The 14,074-nt window shown below is 73.6% G+C and overlaps 1 protein-coding gene across 4 annotated transcripts; it reads left to right on the forward strand.

Moving 5' to 3' along the window:
• The first annotated feature begins 6,702 nt into the window (after positions 1-6,702).
• Positions 6,703-12,867, forward strand: RNF44 (ring finger protein 44). Of its 4 annotated transcripts, none has more exons than XM_035338485.1 (11): positions 6,703-6,740; positions 8,913-9,087; positions 9,378-9,594; positions 10,031-10,198; positions 10,375-10,551; positions 10,759-10,920; positions 11,010-11,134; positions 11,289-11,376; positions 11,464-11,585; positions 11,683-11,782; positions 11,929-12,867. In XM_035338485.1, the coding sequence occupies exons 2-11, from the start codon at positions 8,981-8,983 to the stop codon at positions 11,989-11,991; spliced, it is 1,329 nt and encodes a 442-aa protein (XP_035194376.1). In that variant the 5' UTR covers positions 6,703-6,740; positions 8,913-8,980; the 3' UTR covers positions 11,992-12,867. The 4 variants fall into 4 exon arrangements, with proteins under 4 accessions (XP_035194376.1, XP_035194377.1, XP_035194378.1 ...); XM_035338486.1 differs by lacking the exon at positions 6,703-6,740 and adding an exon at positions 7,043-7,063; XM_035338487.1 differs by lacking the exon at positions 6,703-6,740 and having other exon boundaries at positions 8,928-9,087; positions 9,475-9,594.
• Positions 12,868-14,074: the final 1,207 nt, after the last annotated feature.

The raw sequence follows: 14,074 nt of genomic DNA on the forward strand, positions 1-14,074 counted from the left end.
AGCGGGGGGGCGGCCCCGGGGCACCGGGGGAAGGAGCGAGCGGGGCCCGGGCTGCCCCCGGGACAGGGGGGGCGGCGGAGCCCCGGGGCCGTGCCCGGCCCTGCCCGCCCCGGGGGGTGAGGCTGGGCCCGGCCCCCCCTCGCCGGGCACCGGCTGTCCCCGGTACCGGGCTGCGGGCCGGGGGGCACCGCTGGGGGCTGCCGGGTCGGGGGCTGCGGCCTGGCGGCGGGGCCCGGCCGGGAGGGGGCGGTGGGGAAAGTCCGGGGGAAGTTGGCGTTGGGGGGGGGGGGCGGGAACCGGCGGGGCGCGGCCGGGGGGTGCTGGGCTGCGGGGCCCGGTCCGTGCCCGGTCCGTGCCCGGTCCGTGCCCGGTCCCCCGGCGTGTGCGCGGCCCGGTGCCGCACCGCTCCGCAGGGCTCGCGTTCCCCCGCGGCAGCTGGGCCGGCTGAGCTCGGCGGTGCTGGAAGGTGGGCGCCCCCCCGAGCCCCCCTCTCCGAGCAGCCCCCGGTTGTGCTCCCCAGCCCCGGCCGTGCCCCGGGCCAGCCGCCCCAGCACGGAGCTGGGCCCCGGGCTCGGCTCGTCACGGTCCCGTGCCACCGCCCGGTGCCACCCCTCCGATCCCGGGGACCCCGCGGGTGCCGTGACGGTGCCGGGGGGACCGGGTCCGTCCGGTACCGGGGAGCCCCCGAGGAGCAGCGGCAGTCGGAGGGGAGCCGGCCGCTGGCGGCCCTGCGGTGCATGGCGGGTAATGGTGCACGGTGCGAGGAAAATAAGAAGGCCGGCTCCATCGCGGCGTCTAAAAATACTGCTAATGCGCAGCGCCCGCCGGGTGCCGTGCTTTGTCACCTTTGGGTGCTCGCTCTGAAGCCGGCGGGGCGGCCGAGCCGCGGCTCGCTGTGACCCCCTGCAGCGCCCGCGCTGTGCGAGGGGTCACGGCCCCACGGCCCCCAGCGGTGTCCCGGGGACCTGCCCGCTGGGGACGGCGTCCTTCGCCCCGGTGGCTTGGAAGCCAGCAAGCGGAGCATCAGGCAGGTGCTGACCCCGGCCCCGCGGGCGCCCTGCTGGCTGCGCGCTTCCCTCCATCTGCTGCTGGGAGCCAGCGGCTCCACCGGGGGAGAGGCTCGCAGGGGTGGCAGGAGCCATCTGGAGCCCCAGCCAAGCGAGGCGGTGTGCGGCGGGCCGGGAAGGGCAGGAAATGGTGAGCTCGGGTCCCAGCGCTCGCTCTCTTCCGCTTCGTGCAGGGGAGCTCGGGGCGGCCGCTGCTTCTCTCCGCGAGAGCCAGGCCTCGTCCCGCGCCGCCTCGGAGCGAGAGGAGCGGCGGTAGCGCCGTGCAGCCCGGCCCGCCGTGCCTTTAGGGTTGGGGCTGCGCTCCTGGGGTCCCTGCCGGGCTGTCCCCGCACCGGAGGGAGCATCGGGGCCGCCTCCGCTCTTGCCAGGCGCTCTCGGTGTGAGTTGTGGCGGTGGCGGAGCACGCCGCCCCTACCTGCCGTGCTGTGCGGCGCCCGGCTGGTGAGCGCAGAACAAAGAGGGGAGAGCGGGCTTGGCGAGGCCCCGGGGACTCGCCGGGGGAAGCTGCTCGCTGCTGGTGGCTGCCTGCCTGCGACCGGGGCCCCGCGAGGGGAATTGATCAAGCCGTAAAGCCTAGAGCCAGCTAATGAACCAGGGACTATGGATCTGTGTTGTAAACGGAAGAGAGTTTAGGGGAGATTTAATTAGCCCGGCTTTAGGGACCTGTTAGAGGAAGGACGGAGCAGCCGGCAGGTAGGGCCCGGGTCTGCCTCACGGCGCTTCTTCCAGGTGCGTGCAGCCAGCCAAGCCCTGGGCCCTGGGGCAGCGCCTCGGGATGAAACAAATCACCTGGAGCGGGGCTGGATGCGGCCGCGTCCCGCCGGGTGTCCCCGCTTCCCGGAGCGCCAGCATCTGCGGGGAGGAGCGCGCTGAGATCGCAGAGGGGCTGGTGCTGGAGTGGCGGTGTCACAGGGTGGGCTCCCAGCCCGAGCCGGGGGTTCCCAACCCTGCCCTGGGGTTGGTGTGGGCTCGTCCTCGTGCGGGTGGGCACCGGGGGGGTCCGGGAGCCCCGTGCTGGCTGCTCCCTCGGCGTCTCCACCGGGCCGCGGGCACCGAGCTCTCTCCGAAGCCTGCGCGGACCCGGGCAGAGCGTGTGGGGTTTGTCAATGAGAGCTGCAGAGCGCTGGGATTTGCTGGGCCGAGCCGTGTGTCCGGCGGGAGCGGGCAGGCTGTCGCTGCAGCCACTCCTCCCGTGTGCAGCCGCTCGGCCGTCACGTGAGCCTGGCCGCGGGGCACGGCTGGGCAGCCGGAGCTGAGCGCCGCCGCGCTGGCTCTCGGCGGAGGAGCGCGGAGGTTTTTTGCTGCTGTGGGGTTTTCGGCTCCGAAGCGAGGCGTTGGGCGCAGCGTGTGCCCGCCGGCCCTCGGCTCCCCGCTGGGGCAGTGCGGTTTGTCACCTGCCGCGTGCCGGAGAAATGGCCGGGGGGGGGTTGCTCGCCCCAGGAGGTGCTCCGGCAGGCAGGCACGGCGCCGGGGCGCCTGTTTGATGCGTGAGGCTGCCACGGGCTGCTGGAACGCCCGAGGAGGCCTTTGGGGAGCTGTGGGGTGCTGGGCAGCTCTCCTGAAGGTTGCTGCGCCTTGCCTTTCCTTCGGCCCGGTGCCTGAGGGCAGCCCCGGGGGCAGCGCAGGTTTCCTGGGACGGGGCGTTCTGGGAGGCCTCCCCGCCTGGCCGTGTGCGTGGCAAGGGTGAGGAGAGCGCCGTGCCCAGCGCTCGTGGCCGGCGTCACGCCTGCGGGGTGGCTTCTCCAGCTGCCGCCCTGTCCCTGCAGGCCTGGCCTCGCCAGCTGCGGAGCTGCAGCTCCGGGCTTCCCCTGGCTCCCTCAGAAAGCGGGGCACGGGTTCTCGGCTCCAGCACGCGGGGCAGAGGGACAATAAAAAGCTGCAACCAGAGCCGCAGCAGAGGTCAGCCAGCTCCTGCGCCCCGGGCGGCTCCGTTGTCACCGCACAGCCGGGCTTTGTGCACGGGGGCTGTCAGCTTGGAAACCGTGGTGGTGGTGGGGGGGGGTTGTTGCGTTTTTTTTCCCTCTTAAAACCATCCCCATGAGTGGTGTGGGGCTGTCCGTGAGCGATGTGCCGGGGAGGGACGGCACCAAGCTTCCTCCGTGCTTGAGGCACCGGCCAGCGCCTGCCTCAGCGCACCTCCAAGGCAGCCCCTCGGCAGATCTGAAATCAAGGACAAAAGAGGGCAAACAGCTGCTGAGAACCGGGCGTTTCTCCGAGCTCCTTTCTGCAAAGGAACGTTGTGGGTTGTCGGGGGCCCTGCAGGCTTCTTAAAACGCCAAACAAAGCACCCAGCCCAACTTCCTGGCTGTCACCAGCGCCTTCGAGAGGCGCTCGGTTCAGCCGGGCGATAAGGGAAGCGCTCCTCCTCGCCGCCCTGCAGCTCCTGGCCCTGCCCGTGTCCCGCTGCTGCCGGCGGCAGGAGGGAGGCAGCGGCGGCAGGAGGGAGGCAGCGGGGCCAGCCCGAGCCCGGCGGAGCAGCAGGGGAGGTGTCTGCGGGCCGGCCCCGCGGCCGCTCGCTGGGCAGACCGAGGCTGTCGTGGGCAGGATGCTCGTGGAGGGGGCACGGGGGAGCTGGGGACTCGGGAGGAGCAGGGGGCTGGATCCCTGCTCCCCAGGACCGGAGGGGAGGCGGGGTCTGGAGGTGGGGTCTCTGTTTTGGGGAAGGTGTCTGGGGGGGAAGCACCACGCAGAGGAGCCCTGAAGCAGGGGGAGGGCCGGGGGGAACGTGGCCGTTGGGCTCCTCTCCCCCTCGCTGCGTGCGGCCGAGCTGCGGGCCTGCCGGCGGCACCATGCCAGGGAGGACAGGGGTGGGCAGGGTGCGCGGCGCTGGCGTCCCTGGGAGGGGAGTCGTGTCCTCCAAGGGCTGCCGAGGGCTCCCTGCGCTGCGAGGACACGTCCGTGGCCGCTCGTGCGGGGCCGGAGCACTCTGAGCTGCGCGTGGAGGAGAGCAGAGGACGCCTCCCGTGGTCTGATGCCGCTGAGCTGCAGCGGGACCCAGTCTGCTGCGCTGCTCCTGGTCGCGCTGCGCGGGCCGTGCGGGTGTTCGCAGGGCAACCGAGGAAACGGGGAGATGGCTCTGCAGGTCCTTTACCCTGCCCTGAGGAAACGAAGGCTTGTGCGGGCTGGCAGCTTATTTGCGAGCCTTCTCTCCGCTTCCAACTTGCCGGACGCTCTCAGCTAAGGCCCCCGGCGTGGTGGCTGTCCCCGAGGTCCGGGCTCGCTTCAGCCGGGCGGGGAGGCAGACGCTGCTCCTTCTCCCTCCGCAGTGCAGCTCAGCCTCGCTATTAGGCATCAGAGAATCCACGTGGGAGAGATCGACAGGAAGCCGGGCGCGATCAGTTCCGCCGCCTGTGCAGCTCCCCTCGCTCCTCATGTCAGCCTCCCCACGTGTGTGGCTGGAGGCGTTTGACGGGAGCGCTGTCAGCCCGGGGGCGTGAGTGGGTGGCGTGCGATCGCGGCGGAGGCGTCCTTGCCTCCCCTGCCAGCGAACTCGGCTCCGCCGGGCGTGCGAGCGGGGAGGGAGCTCCTCTCCCCCCGGCGCCGCGGCGGAGAAGCACCTCGCCCTGCGGCACCTGCTGATGGTGGGGCGGCCCCCGGGGCTTGTCGGGGGGGGTTTGTGGGGTGGGGACGCTCCTGGGGGCTCCTTGGCGCCCGGTGCCGGTTTCTTCCCGCTTGTTCCGCAGTCGCTGGGGAGGGGACAGGAGGATCTGGGGCGCTTTCCTCTCCCTGGACCTGGGGGAGAGGCTGGGGAGAACGCGGATGCGAGCTGTTGGCGCGGTGGGTGTCGGGGAGAGGGTGGGGGAGAGCGTCTCTCCAGCGGGAGTCGTGCTCACGGCGCTGGAAGCCCCCGGCTAATCCTGTGGCAGGCCTGACCTATATCTGGGGCCGGGGAGGTGGCTCGTCGGCAGCAGCAGATGGTGCCGCGAGGAGCCCGGGCTCGGGCTGGCTTCCATTCTGCCGACCTCTGGCTCTCGTGAGGGAGAGGACGGGCCTCCTGCTGGCTGCGAGGCAGCCGAGTCCGTCCTGAGCAGCCCCTTGGGACAGGAGCCCCCGCAGCCAGGGAGCATCCACTGGTCTGGGTGGCCGGGGCGAGGATCGAGATCAGCAGAGGGGGGCGGGTGGATGGACCCAGGCCCCCTCGTCCTGGCCCAGAGGCACCACTGGCGCTGCTGCAGCATTGGAGGGCTGTCCCGTGGGGTCCCCCAGCCTTATGCCCACACAAAGATGCTGTCACCGGTGGCCTTTGTGTGGTGGCAGAGCCCTGGGGCAGCGTGGCGTTGGCGGCGGTGTGTGCGTGGCTGTGTCCCCGAGCCAGCCCCTTCCACACGCCGTGTCCTCGTGGGGGCTGGCTGCCGGCAGGCGCGGGGCTGTGCGGCTGCGCCCGGCTCTGCCACAGGAACCACCCGGCCCGCTTGGGCACGGAGCACAGGCGTCGCCTCGCCACGTTCCATCGATGGCTGCTCCCAGGACATCGATAGCTGCTGGCCGCGGGGGAGCTGGCGCTGCTGGAGCGCGCCGGGAGGGAGCACCCGCAGCGTCCGTGCCCCCCGCCTGCAGCCGGGGCCTTGCTGCTTGTGCTGTGCCCAGGACCAGCCCCGGGAAGGAGCGGCGCTGCCTCTGCCAGCAGACAGCGGCCGGTTCAGGGCGCAGGGCGGCCTTTGTGCCTCTTCTTCCCCCTGGTCCCCTGCTCTGGAAGCGGAGGGGTGGTAGCAGAGCGGACCTGGAGAGGTGGCTGTTAGGGCTGGGCTGACGGTTCAGCCCTGCGTCTCTCCCCTCCTGATTGCGTGTGTCGGACCCATCTCAGGTCTGCCCCGTGCCCCCTGCCAGCGGGCTGGGAGCGGCTGGCTGCCGGGAGCTGCGGCGGAGGGAGTTTGCCCCCGGGGTGCTCCGTGCCCCGGGGGATCCGTGAGGCTGCTGCGTTGGGGTGAGGAGGTGAGAGCGGGCGAAGTGTCCTCGGGAACGGGGCAGGGCTGAACCCGGCGAGGCTGCAGAGCCGTTACAGCGTGGCCGAGCCCAGGTTCCCTTTAGGTGATGCTGCGGGTGGATTAGCTCCCGGGGGGCGCTTCAAAGCCGGCGGGCAGGGCAGGGCAGGGCAGGGCAGGGCAGGGCAGGGCTGCCTCACAGGCACCGGGGCCGACCGCGCTCCTACCTGCCCGTGGCTGGCCGGGCCTGGCCACGGGGGGGGGCTCGGCGTGGGGGCAGCCCCCGGCCTCCAGCACGGCTCGTGGGGGCGCTGGGGGCCTGCAGGGGGCTGCGTGCCCCCGGGGGGGGGCGGGAGGAGGCCGGGGGCAGCCCGGGGAAGCAGCCCGGTACCCCCGGGGCGAGGCCGCGGCCTGGTTCCGCGCCTCCGGTGGGGCCCCGTGGGGCAGGCCCAGGCCCGGGCCCCGTTGCTAGGCCCCCCCCTCCTTGGGTACCGGTGCTAGGACACCCCCCCCCCCCCCCCCCGGCGGGGCGGGCCCGTCGCTGCCCCGCGTGGCGGCCCGGCCCCGCGCCTCCAAGATGGCGGCGGAGCGTGACACGCCTGGTCACGTGGGGCCCCCGCGCGCGCGCGCGCGCCTGCCGCTCTCCCCCCTCCCCTCCCGTCCGCTCCCCCCCCCCCCTCCCCTCCTCCCCCTCCCCTCCCGCCAGCCGCGCGCGCGCCCCCGCGCCCTCCGCGTGCCGCGTCCCGGTCCGGTGCGTGCCGCCGCCGGTTCTTAAAGGGGCAGGCACCCCCCCCGCCGCCACCAACCCCCTCCCCCCCCCCGCCACCGCCGCCACCGCCGCGCACAACAAAAGAGGCACCGGAAACAGCGGCGGCGGGGAGGGGGCCGGCCCGGCGGGGGGCGGGAGGGAGGCGGGAGGGGACGGCAGGGGAGGGACGGGACGGGAGGGGAGGACCGGAGGGGAACCGGAGGGGGTTGGGGGGGGGGGGGCAGGCCCGGGCCCCCGTTGTCGGCGAACAAAGAGCGGCGGGAGGGGGCGGGGGCGCCGCAGCGGCTCCCGGAGCGGCGGTGCAGGTAGGTCCGGAAGGGACGGGGGGGAGGGGGGGCAACCGGGGGCGGGGCGGGCGCCGCCCCCCCCCCCCCCCCCCTTTCCCCCGGTCCCCCCCCCGGTACCGGCCCCGGCGGGGGGGCGCCTGCCCCGGGGCGGCGGCGGCGGCGGGGCCCGGCGGCCGCCTTTGTTATTGCTTTTGTTTGGCGCCGAGCACATGGCCCCGCAGCGGCCGCTCTTAAAGCCACAGCTCCGCGCCGCGGGGAGGGCACCGGGGGGTTACCGGAGGGAGGGGGCTCGGCCCCCACCGGGGGGCTAAGGGCACGGCCGGGCCCGCGGGGTCCGGCGGCCTCCGGGGCTGTGGGGGTGGGTGGGCGCGGCGCTCCGAGCGGCTCCCCCCCGCCGCTCCGGGACCCCCGGGGCACCGGGAGGGGGTGGGGGGATAACGGAGGGGGGGGGCTGCGGGGTCGCGGCAGCTCCCCCGGGACCGGCGCTGCCCCCGGCGGATGGCACCGGGCGGGAGCCGCTGGCGCGGCGCTAACTTTGCGCCTGCCGCCCGGGGGGCGCACGCCGTGTCCGGGGGTCCCGGGTGGTCGGACCGGGGGCGCCCGGCGGCACCGAGCCCGGGGCTGCTGCTGCTGCCTCCCCCGGGCTGCCCGGTGGTCACCCGGGGACTCGGCACCGTGGCGGGGAGGGGGGAACACACGGGGAGCTGGGGGACACCACGGCCACGCACGGCGGGACCCGGCGCCCCGGTGGGCGGCACGGGGCGAGCAAAGCGGCTCCGTGCGCGGGGCTGGCACCCGGAGGGGACGCGGCCCCGCGGCCCCTTCCCCTGCGGGGACCCCCCCCCCGGGTGCCGCTGTCCTCGCTGAGGCCTGAGCCCACGCGGGGAGGTTGTGCCCGGTCCCGTGGAGCGGGGCTGGGTGGGCCTGCACGGGCACCGGGGGCAGCAGGAGGAGGAGGAGGAGGCAGCAGCGAGCTGGGGCTGGGGCTGCTCCCTGCTGCCCGGCACAGGCAGGGGGAGGCTGGCGAGCAGGAGGTCACTTGGGCCACCTAGAGGGGACCGGCGGCCACCTCGTCCCCTGGAAAGCGGGGGCACACGGAGCCTGGGGAACAGCAGCCCCGGGCGCAGACGTCTCCTGTGCACGGCGCTGCGCTCCGTTAGGGCCGGGGGGCTGTGCTGTGCTGTGCTGCGGGGGCTTTGCTGGGTGGCCCCGGTGTGGGGGCACCGGCCAGGCGGGGTGCTGATGGGGCCTGGCCTCGCAGTGTCCCCGCAAGACCCCTGCCCACGCGGCTGCTGGTGGAGGAGGAAGGCTGCCCGCCCTCGTGCGTCCCCGCTGCAGCCGCGCACGCCCCGCTCGCTGCACGCCGTCGGCCCCGTCCCGAGCGCGGCTCCCCCTCAGCGGGCAGCGGGGAGCCCCTGTGCCCAGCCTGAGCCTCAGCCAGGGCAGGGACGGGAACGCCACCGGCGCGGTGGCCTGAGCCCAGAGTAGGATGCGCAGGAGCCCGCGGGACCCAGCAGCCCCTAGAGCAGCCCCGCTGCGCCACGGACGCGCTGGAAAGCCCGGGCTGCCCTCAGCCAGCGCAGCCGCTGCCTGCTTCTCTGTGCCAAAAACACGTGCTTGCTTCTCTCACCCGGTGTCCGTGTCTTGCATGGGGGGGCGGAGGGGCAGAGGCAGGGTAAGCAGGCGTCCGGCCCCAGCAGTCCCCCCCCCAGCACATCCCAGGGCACGGCTGCTGCCCAGGGCCGGCTCCGCGGCTCTCCTCCCTTCCCTCTCCCACAGTAGGGCGAGGATTTGGGGCTCCCGGCCGGGCTCCAGCCCCGTGCCGCCCCGGGGGTGCGGGGGCCGTGACGCGCTGTCCTTCCCGCAGGATCCGAGGTGCTGGTGTCTGCCCGGAGCCTGAGGTCCCGCGCGCCCATCCGCCTCCCGACGTCACCAATGCGACCATGGGAACTGGCAGTGAATAGGCGGCCTCCCTCTGCCCCCTTTAACCAGCGCCGGTTCTCAGGGGGACCCTGCAGCAGCCCCGACCACCTCCGGCGAAGGTACGGGGCGCGGGGCGGCGCGCCCACCCCCGGGGATGTGCCGGGGGGGGGGGGGGCGGCTCACGGTGGGGGAGCACGGCCGGCGGGCACGGCCGGTCGGGGCGCGGGGGGTCCCTTTCCCGCAGAGGACGCGGGCCACCACGCGCACGGGGCGAGCGGAGGAGCTGGAGCTCGGCAGCCGGACGAGGAGCCCAGCCCTGAGCGTCACCCCCTGGAGCCGGGCAGGGGCCGCGCTCCCCCTGGCCCGGGGGTCACTCCTGCTCTGTTTCTCTCCCGCCGTGGCCCCGCAGCCCCCCTGCCAGACGTCAGTGGGGACGACGCGACCGCCCTCTGGCAACCCTGCTGGGCCAGGATGAGACCCAGCCGCACCCTGCCTTCCCCCAGCAGCCGCACATCCCTGTAGATGAGCCCCGCGCCTACGCTCTCCCCAGCACACCGCCACGAATGCTGCACCCGGCCGCTCACCCGCCCCACCAGAACCCATTCATGGTGGATCTGCACGACCAGGTGGGTGCTGCTGCCACGTTGGGGGTGGCCTCGTGCCTGGTCGGTGGCCCCAGGCGGGGGTCCTGGGGTGTCCGTGGGTCCCCTCCGGCCGGTTGCAGCCTCCGAGCGTGTAAATCCCGGGGTCCTGCCAGCACTGGGGCTGCCCGGGGTGGTCCCTGTCGCTGAGGGTGGGGGCAGTCCCCTCGCAGGGTTGTCGTTGTCACTGCTGCCACACATCATCCAGGGGGGTGGTGCAGGGTCGGAGCCCGTGCCAGGCTGACCTCTGGTTGCAAAGCGGGCTCCAAATCCCACGTGGAGCCCAGCCCCTGCTCAGCACCACTCCGGATGTGCCGGTGGGACGGCGATGTGCTTGCGTCCCAGCGCCCCGCTGCCGCCCCGCCGGGACAGGGGCAGCGGAGCCGGGGCCGTGCCCTCTGACCGCACGCCTCGTCCCCAGGTGCACCAGGGACCTGTCCCTCTCTCCTACACGGTCACCACCGTCACGACGCAAGGCTTCCCCATCCACGCCGGCCAGCACATCCCTGGGTGCAGCACCCAGCAGCTCCCAGCATGCTCAGTGATGTTCAGTGGACAGCACTACCCGCTCTGCTGCCTCCCGCCCCCGGTGAGCGCGGGGACACCGGCGGGGACGTCTGGGGACAGCCCGGGGCCGTGGGTGCCCGAGCCCGTGGGATTACGAGGGCTGGGGGTGCGGGGGCTGCTTGAGGCCCCCGGGGAGGGGGCAGAAGCCCAGCGGTGCCCGCGGGGGCTTTGACCCGCGTTTCTCTCCCCGCCCTGCAGCTGATCCAGGCATGCGCCATGCAACAGCTCCCCGTCTCCTACCAGACGTTCCCCCCCCTCATCTCCAGCGACCATTACATCCTGCACCCGCCCCCGCCGCCAGTGCCCCCCCACCAGCCGCCCCACATGGCGCCCCTGGGGCAGTTCGTACCTCTCCAAGCCCAGCACCCGCGCATGGTGAGTCGGGGCTGGGGGGCGTCTGCGCCGCGTGCTCCTCAGTGGCACGGGGTCCCGAGGCAGAGGCTGGGGTGGGGTATCCGCTCTGCTGCCCCCCGTGGTTGTGAGCTGGGCGGGCTGCCCGGGCCGCCTATGCCCTGCTAGCACTGGCAGATGAAGTTTGTCCCCCCTCTCCCCCCCCCCCCAGCCTAACCGTTTCCCCCACAGCCTCTGCAGAGGATAGACAATGACGTGGACCTGCGAGGGGAGCAGCACCCCATCGCCGGCTTCACGTACCCCCCGTCCCACCACGCCCCCACGCTCTCCCCCTCCGTGCCGCTGCATTACCTCCCCCACGACCCGCTGCACCAAGAGCTGCCCTTCGGCGTGGTAAGTCCTTGCCACGGGGGGACGCGGCGGGGCAGGGGGGGGGCCGTGCTGCACGGCCCTGAGCGCCCCCCCCCCCCGTCTCCCCGCAGCCATATCCCCACATGATGCCCCGGCGGCTCAACACCCAGCGGTACCGGCTGCAGCAGGCGCTGCCCCCCCCGCCGCCCCCTCCGCCGCCCCCCCCGTACTACCCGGGCTTCCTGCCCTATTTCCTGTGAGTACCGGGGGCCGTGGGACGCGTGGGGCAGGGGCGATAGGGTTCCTCTGCCCCCTTGGGACGCCGGGGCGGAGGCTGGGGCTTGCGGCCCGCTCCCCCCTGAGCTGGGAGGGCTCCCGCACCGACCGCCCCGTCCTCCCCCCCCCCGCAGCTCCATGCTTCCCGTGTCGCCGACGGCCGTGGGGCCCACGATCAGCCTGGACCTGGACGTGGATGACGTGGAGATGGAGAACTACGAGGTGCGTCGGCTCTGCCGCCCCGCGGGGTGACCCCGTGGGTTTTCGGGGTGGCTCCGCCGGGGCTGAGCCGTGCGCGTCTCCCCGCAGGCGTTACTGAACCTGGCCGAGCGGCTGGGGGAGGCCAAGCCGCGGGGACTCACCAAAGCAGACATCGAGCACCTCCCGTCCTACCGCTTCAACCCCGAGAGCCACCAGTCCGAGCAGACCCTGTGAGCGGGCCCGGGGGGGCCGGGCGGGGGGTCGGGGCCTGGGGGGAAGCGGGGCCGCAGCGGGGCCTGGCTCTGACGGCTGCCCCCATCCCCCCAGGTGCGTCGTGTGCTTCAGCGACTTCGAGGCCCGGCAGCTTCTCCGCGTCCTGCCCTGCAACCACGAGTTCCACGCCAAGTGTGTCGACAAATGGTTAAAGGTACCTCCGGGGGCATCGCGGGGTGCTGCGCCCGGCCTTGGCGCCCTGCAGTGCCCAGCACCGCGTGCCGCGGATGCCGCCGGCGCCCGGCAGGGTTGGGGTGCGGCGGGGCTCCTGCTCACCCCCGTCTCTCCTCGTCCTCGCAGGCGAACCGCACGTGCCCCATCTGCCGGGCGGACGCGTCGGAGGTGCAGCGGGAGGCGGACTGAGGCTGGCGGGCGCTGTGCCGCACAATTCGCTAGAGGACGAGGACGTCGGGCCAGGGGCGGGGGCCGCTGCCCGCTGCCAGGGCCTGACCGTGCGCTTACCCCCCCTCCCCAAAGCCTCTCCTCGGATGTGGTGAGCATTGAGCAGCCCGGGCTCCCGGCCAGCCCTCCTCCTCCGCCGGGGCTCGGGCTGGGCCGGACGCCTGCCCGCCGCGCTCCCGGGGCCCCGAATCGTGTAGTGCCGGTGGCGGGCGGCGCGTGGCCGCGTCCTCCGCGCTCCAAAGACGCTGTCGTTGCTCCATCACTTTCCAGGTCTTTGTACTCTGCTAGAGAACTTTTTTTTTTTTTTTTTTTCTTCCCCTTTTTTCACTTTTTTTTTTAGATTTTTTTTTCCCCCCTTCCGTTTCCTTTCCTTTCCCGTTGGCGTTTTTGGTTTCGTGGCCGGTCGACCCGGCGGCACACGGCTCCTCCCCGCGGCGGTGCTCGCGGAGGACGCGGGGAGGAGAGAGGAGGGAGCGCCGCGGGTTGGGTGCCGGCGGCTCCCCGGGGCACAGCCGGAGGAGCCGGCGCGGCCGTGGCGGGACACCAGCAACCCGGGGCGATGCCGGGGCACCGGCGCCCGCGCCCCGCTTCCCCCGGGGCGCCCAGGAGGGCAGTGGCGGCTGCTCCGTGTCCTTCCCAGGCGGGAGGATGGCGGCGGCACGGCCCCAGCCGCTCTCCCCGTTCGTTCCCTCTTGGGGCCGGGGCTCGTGGCGCCCGGCGAGGCAGCCGAGCCCGGCGGGGAGCCCGGACCCTGTGGCCATGCGGTGGCCCCCGTTATCCCCCCCCAGCCCGGGTTCCCGCTGTCGTAACCCGAGCGAGCCCCGAGCGCCCCCGTCCTGCTGGCTGGACGGCGCAGCGCGGGGCCGGCGGGGGGGGGGGGGGGGGGTTATCGGGGACCTCGCGGCGTTTTCCCCTCGGGACCCGTTGAGCGCTGCCCCCGGCCTCTCGCCGGGGTCCGGGGGAGCGGGTGCCAGCCGTCGGGGGCGGCGCGGCCGAAGTCGTTTTGCATGATTAATTAGCGAGGAGGAGGGGGGGTGACGGGAGGGGAGGGGACGAGGGGAGCGCCCTCCCCGCGTCGCCGACGCCTGGGAGCCTCCGTGCGCGGCCGCCAGCCCTATGTAAATGTTCACAAATATGCATGCAGGTCTGACCAGCTTGGAACGTGGTCTTGGCTACTACGTCTAGCCGGCTGTGGGGTGAGGGGGGTGGGGAGAGGGGTTTTTGTGCTCAGCTGATACTGCCATGCACTGTACTGCACATGTCCGCAACGCCGCAGCAGGACCGTGAGGCTTTCAGGGCCGTTCCCCGCGGGGCCTGCGCCCCTTCCAGGCGGGAGGAGGCGGCGGCGGCGGCGGCGGCCGGGGGTGGCGGCGGCGTGTGCAAGGGGCCGCTCCCCGCGGGGCGGGGGGCAGGCGGCGGCGGGGCCGGGCCCCGGGGCGGCGGCGGGGCCAGGTGTGAGGAGAGGCCCCGCGCCCAGCAGGTGGCCGGGCGGGACGGAGCCCCCCGCGCCGCCACGCCATTGGTCCGGAGGGGCGTGCCAATCACGGGGCTGCTGAGGTACGGCCGCTCCCGATTGGCGGGGAGCCGGGGGGCTCCCCTCTCCGCCCGCCTCTCCCCGCCCTCCCTCCCGGCACCGGCTCGAGGACCCCCGGGAGGGGGGGGGGGGGGCTCCGCCAGCAGCCCCGCCACGCCGCGGGTGCTGGCACCGCTGGGCTCGGTGCCCCCTGGGCAGGACCCCGGCCCCCTCCCCGTGCCCCTCGCTCAGTGACAGATAACCAAAGGAGTCCCCGTGCCGCGCGGCGGCCTCGCGCCCCCCGGAGACGCCCCCTCCCTCCCCCCCCCCCCACCTCCCCTCCCGCCCTCGCGGTGCCCAGGGAGCCAGGAAAGCCTTACGGTCCTTTGACGGCGACTCGAAAGCTCACAGCTCGTGTGCTGCAGAATTTATTCCAATGAGCAGCTAAAAGTATCATTTAAAAAAAAAAAAAATGACAAAAAAGACAAAAAAAAAAAACCATACTTAAAAAAATAAACAATTATTTAGGGT

This window comes from Oxyura jamaicensis, chromosome 13 (assembly GCF_011077185.1).
Source record: "Oxyura jamaicensis isolate SHBP4307 breed ruddy duck chromosome 13, BPBGC_Ojam_1.0, whole genome shotgun sequence".
Taxonomy (NCBI): domain Eukaryota; kingdom Metazoa; phylum Chordata; class Aves; order Anseriformes; family Anatidae; genus Oxyura; species Oxyura jamaicensis.